This window comes from Myotis brandtii, unplaced genomic scaffold, assembly GCF_000412655.1.
Source record: "Myotis brandtii unplaced genomic scaffold, ASM41265v1 scaffold78, whole genome shotgun sequence".
Taxonomy (NCBI): Eukaryota; Metazoa; Chordata; class Mammalia; order Chiroptera; family Vespertilionidae; genus Myotis; species Myotis brandtii.
Genome location: NW_005371131.1, coordinates 1,070,788 through 1,075,301, shown reverse-complemented (window position 1 = coordinate 1,075,301; position 4,514 = coordinate 1,070,788). Strand labels below are relative to the sequence as shown.

The 4,514-nt window shown below is 58.1% G+C and overlaps 1 protein-coding gene across 1 annotated transcript in view; it reads right to left on the bottom strand.

Moving 5' to 3' along the window:
• CARD10 (caspase recruitment domain family, member 10) overlaps positions 1-4,514 on the bottom strand; it is a 26,996-nt gene that overhangs the window by 2,239 nt on the left and 20,243 nt on the right. Inside the window, exons 11-15 of the mRNA XM_014530798.1 lie at positions 4,257-4,422; positions 3,722-3,833; positions 3,024-3,267; positions 2,770-2,839; positions 1,731-1,833 (exon numbers count right to left, since the gene is read on the bottom strand). Coding sequence (XP_014386284.1) covers positions 1,731-1,833; positions 2,770-2,839; positions 3,024-3,267; positions 3,722-3,833; positions 4,257-4,422 — 695 coding nt within the window. The remainder of the gene's footprint in view (positions 1-1,730; positions 1,834-2,769; positions 2,840-3,023; positions 3,268-3,721; positions 3,834-4,256; positions 4,423-4,514) is intronic.

Here is a 4,514-nt window from a genome sequence, read left to right as displayed (position 1 = left end):
ACACACACACACACACACACACACACACACACACACACACGCTGCCCAGTCCTCCCTGGGACTTCTGCAGTAGACTCCTCCCTAATCTCTGCCTCCCTCTCGCCCCCTAGAGGCCATTGTCCTCTCAGCAGCCAGAGAGAGGTTTTATTTTTTTTTAATATATTTTTATTAATTTCAAAAGAGGAAGAGAGAAGGAGACAGAGAGAGAGCGAGAAACAGCAATGATGAAAGAGAATCATGGATCGGCTGCATACCCCCTACTGAGGATCTAGCCCACAACCCTGACTGGGAATCAAACTATGATCTCCTGGTTCATAGGTCGATGCTCAATCACTGTTGCTCAAACACTGGCCAGGCCAGAGAGAGGTTTTAAAACTAAAGTCAGATCTTATAACTCTCATTTTTTCAATGTGTCAACGTCCCATGACTCTTAGGAAAAAGACCACATCCTCCTAGTGGGTGACCCAGCCCGCCAGAGCCTGGGAGCAGCAAGCCTTGCACCCCATCAGACTCCCCTCCTACTACACACACCCAGCCCGCCCTTCAGCTGCCTCCTATCACAGGGCCTGCCCGTGCCCTGCGGAGGCCGAAGCCCCACCCTGGCATCCAGTTCTCCTCCATTACAACTGTCACACTTTGCAATCACGTCCATGAATGAGATGATGTGGCCGGCAGGTAACTGCCTCTCCCCATCCCCAACAGGCAGTAAGCTTCAAAGGGGTGGGGGTCCACTGTGTCCTGTGGACCAAGAATGACAGTTCTGACACTTGATACCAATGTCCTCCAAACACACCATGCACAGCCATGCCACCGGGCCTTTGCACAAGCTGTGCCTCCTTTTTTTTAAAAAAAAATATATTTCTTTATTGATTCTAGAGAGGAAGGGAGAAGGAAAGAGAGAGATAGAAACATCAATGATGAGAGAGAATCATTGATCGGCTGCCTCCTGCACGCCCCGGGCACTGGGGATCGAGCCCACAACCCAGGCATGTGCCCTCGGCCGGAATCGAACCTGGGACCCTTCAGTCCGCAGGCTGACACACTATCCACTGAGCTAAGCCGGCCAGGGCATCTTTTTCTTAAATGTTTTTTGTTGGTTTCTTAGAGAAAGGGGGAAAGAGAGCAACACCGATCAACTGCTCCCATACACACCCCAACTAGGACCAAACCCGAAACCTGGGCATGTGCCCTGACCAGGAATCAAACCGATGACCCTTTGGTGCACGGGATGACGCTCAACCAACTGAGCCACACGGGCCAGGACAAGCTGTGCCTTCTGCCTGGAACAAACTCCTCTTCCTCCTTGAAGGACTCGGTTTAAACAATCTCCCTTCCTGCACGTCTTCCCTCACCATCCTCGTCTCCTTGCCCCTCAGAATTGCTATTCTCTCATGTGGGCTCTCCCAGCCCCTTCCCCCTGATCTGGCCCAAAGCCTCACCCTATTGCCTCCAGGAACCTATTCTGGGGTCCTCATGGCACAGCTACACCTGCTCTGCCAGACGAGAACAGGCCCGAGCTCATGCGTGCCCCGCACTCATACAGACCACGAACACACTAGGACACATGCGCCTCCTGCACCAACCGGCACTCTCAAACCTGGAGGCCCATCTCCCACCAAGGGGGCCTTGTCTCTCAGGCCCCGCCCCACTGGCACCCTCACAACAGGCCCTTCCAGGCCAAAGGACACCCAGAGGCAGCCCAGGCTGCGCCTTCACACCTGTGCACTCACCTGAGCAGGGCTCCAGCAGCAGCTGCTCCGGGGAGTCCCCTGCAGGACTCCCGGCATGCTTGGGCTTCACCAGCCGCAGCTGGTCCAGAGCTCGCTTCTTCAGCTGGGGAGGGCAGAGGGAAAGAGGGGCCCCTGTGAACTCTGCCTTATTCCACCCTTGGGGAGAGGGGAGAGTACATGAAACCCCAGGCAGAGGGGGGCCCATGCCACCAGGTCTCCTGTCCCTGCCCAGGGAGGCAAGGACCTACGAAGTGAGGTGTACCCACCCCCATTTTACAGATGGACAAACTGAGGCCCAGAGACCAGCGGAACCTAATGTCACAAGAGAGAAACTTTGGGGTCTCTCACAATGAACTACTAATGTGGCCTTGGGGAGGAGGATTAATGAAACCAACAACAACAGCATTTATCATACCAACAGCTGTTAGGTATCAAAAGCCTACAATGTGACAAATACTAACTAGGCCACGGATGTGCATGAACCACTAAAGCCTTCTATACCGAGGGGCCAAGCAGGCAGTGTAACCCCTCATTTTACAGCCGAGGACACAGCCTCCAGGGAGGGTCAGGTGGCTGTCCAAGGTTGCATGGCTGATTAAGTGGCAGAGCTGGGATTCAAATCCAGCCAGTCTGGCTCCAGAGCCTGTGCTCTCAACCCCCTCTCTAGTGCCATAGCCTCTCGCGTTACTATGGCAACTCATTCTGCCCAGGTGCACAGGGGAGGATCACACGGCCCAGTCCTTCTCCAGGGGCTGGAACAGGGGATATGACTGTTATTTTGTCAAGTGCTTTCTGTGTGAGCACGAGGCACACTCTATCTCATTTAATCTCTCAACTACCCTGAGCGTGAGCCCTGCTGTTCCACTTGCTGGCACACAGACGTCAACCAAGTACGGATGAGGGAGCGAGGTGGGAGCCTCCCTCCTCTCCTCTCCTCCCCCAGGGCTGCCAGAGAATGAAGCCCGGCCTCTCCCTTTTGGACCCGCCCTTCGAAACCCCTCTCCCCAGCCCCTCACCCAGCTGGTGCAGCCCTGCTTACATTACTGCGGGGCCCTCGAGGCCGACTGGAGGGCAGGCATTTCTCCTGAACTTCCAGGAGCTGCTGGGCTCTGGGGGGTCAGGGGGGAGTCTTGTCATATGTTAGTATGGCGACAGGGAACCCCTCACAGCCTCTCCTCTAGCCCCCCCGTCCTGTCCAGAGGATAGTGAGGGGCTGCAAAGGGAGAAAGAGGCCCCCGCCCCGGTCCCAGCTCCCAATGGGACCCCGTCCCCAGGCTCCTGGCTCTGGGTCACCTCTGATAATTGGGCACTGTGCCCCGGTCCAGGTCCCGCAGCGTGAGGGGGTCGACCCGTGCACAGAACCACTCCTGCCGCCGCTTGTACACCGGGTCCACCAGCCGCAGGATCTCCTGGGCTTTCACACACAGGGCGTGGGGGTCCGCCCGCTCGGGCAGAGTGAGGTTGGCTCGGATGTAGAAGGGCTCGGCGCCCAGCCCCTTCACCCAGGCTTCTAGGGCCTCTTGGAAGGACTGGCAAGCTGGGCACGGACAGGGCAGGGGGCAGCAGGGAGGACAAGAGGAGGATGAAGTCAGGCATCGGATGTGACCTCTCAAAGCCCAAGCTACCAGGACCCCTTTCCTCCTCTTAAACTGAGAGTCCGAGGCCCAGAGAGAGCAGGACTTGCCCAAGGCCACCAAGCCCGCTCGGGACAGAACTAGGACTCGAACCCAGGTGTCTGGGCTCCTGTCCAGTGCTCCTTTCACCTCTGCTTGCTGAGGACAGAGGAAGGGCACGAGGACAGCCAGCCAGCACGAGGCAGCGACGCGGGAAGGCAGGGCTCCGCCAAGAGGCAGGAGGCGGACGGTCTCCCGCTCGGGCCTCAGCTGCGCCATCCCCAGGGGCTGGGTGAGCCCTCTCTCGGGCCCTTAGCTCCGACCCTGTAGGCCCGGTGAGTTCCCAGCACCACCCCCCTGCCCCCGGGCCAGACTCACCCTTAGAATCCATCGGGAAGGGGAGTGTGGACACCTGGTTCCAGGTCAAGGTCCTCCGCTGGGCCTCGCCTTCCAGGCCTGCCCCCTCCAGGCCAGCAGCCTCTGCCCTTGGCTGGGAGAAAATGCAGGCAGGGAGGGAGAAAAGTCAGCTTCCAAAGGCAGGACAGCCCTGGCTCTGGGGGGAGACTGAGTGTGCGACCAGCCATGCTCCACAATGCAGACGCCTCCACCTCGGAGGGCAGCCGGGCTCTGCTACCTTCAACAGGTCTCTCCACCCAGCAGGTTCAGCCAGGTCCTTCCCACCTTTAAAAGCAGGTGGGCTGTCATTCTGCCCCACCTCCCAGTCCCTGCCCAATCAGATTTCACTTAATGCTGGGTGAGGCGGGGCAACCAGCCGCTAACCAGTGAGCCTGCCTCCTCTGTAGCCAATCCCTAGAAACTCCGCCCAGTGACCTAGATCCACCAATCAGAAGGCATCCAGCCCTGGCGAAAGCACTAACCCCTCCCCCAGCCCACAGGTGGGTGGGGGGCTCACCTCTCTTGGTTCCACCCTGGCAGACGCAGACCCAGGCCCAGAGAGCACCCTCCGCACCACCGTCCCGGACCAGCTGTCCCCAAGGAAAGGCAGGCCATCTGGACCTCTGTCCTGGGGTTCGGGTCCCCCCGGGGGGCTCCGGCCAGACACTTGTATGGCCAGAGACCTGAGAAGAGAGAAGGGGATGGGAATTAGAGTTCAGTCAACATTTTGCTTTAGTTCAACATCCTTGGAAAACCACAGCAATTCTCCAAGTAT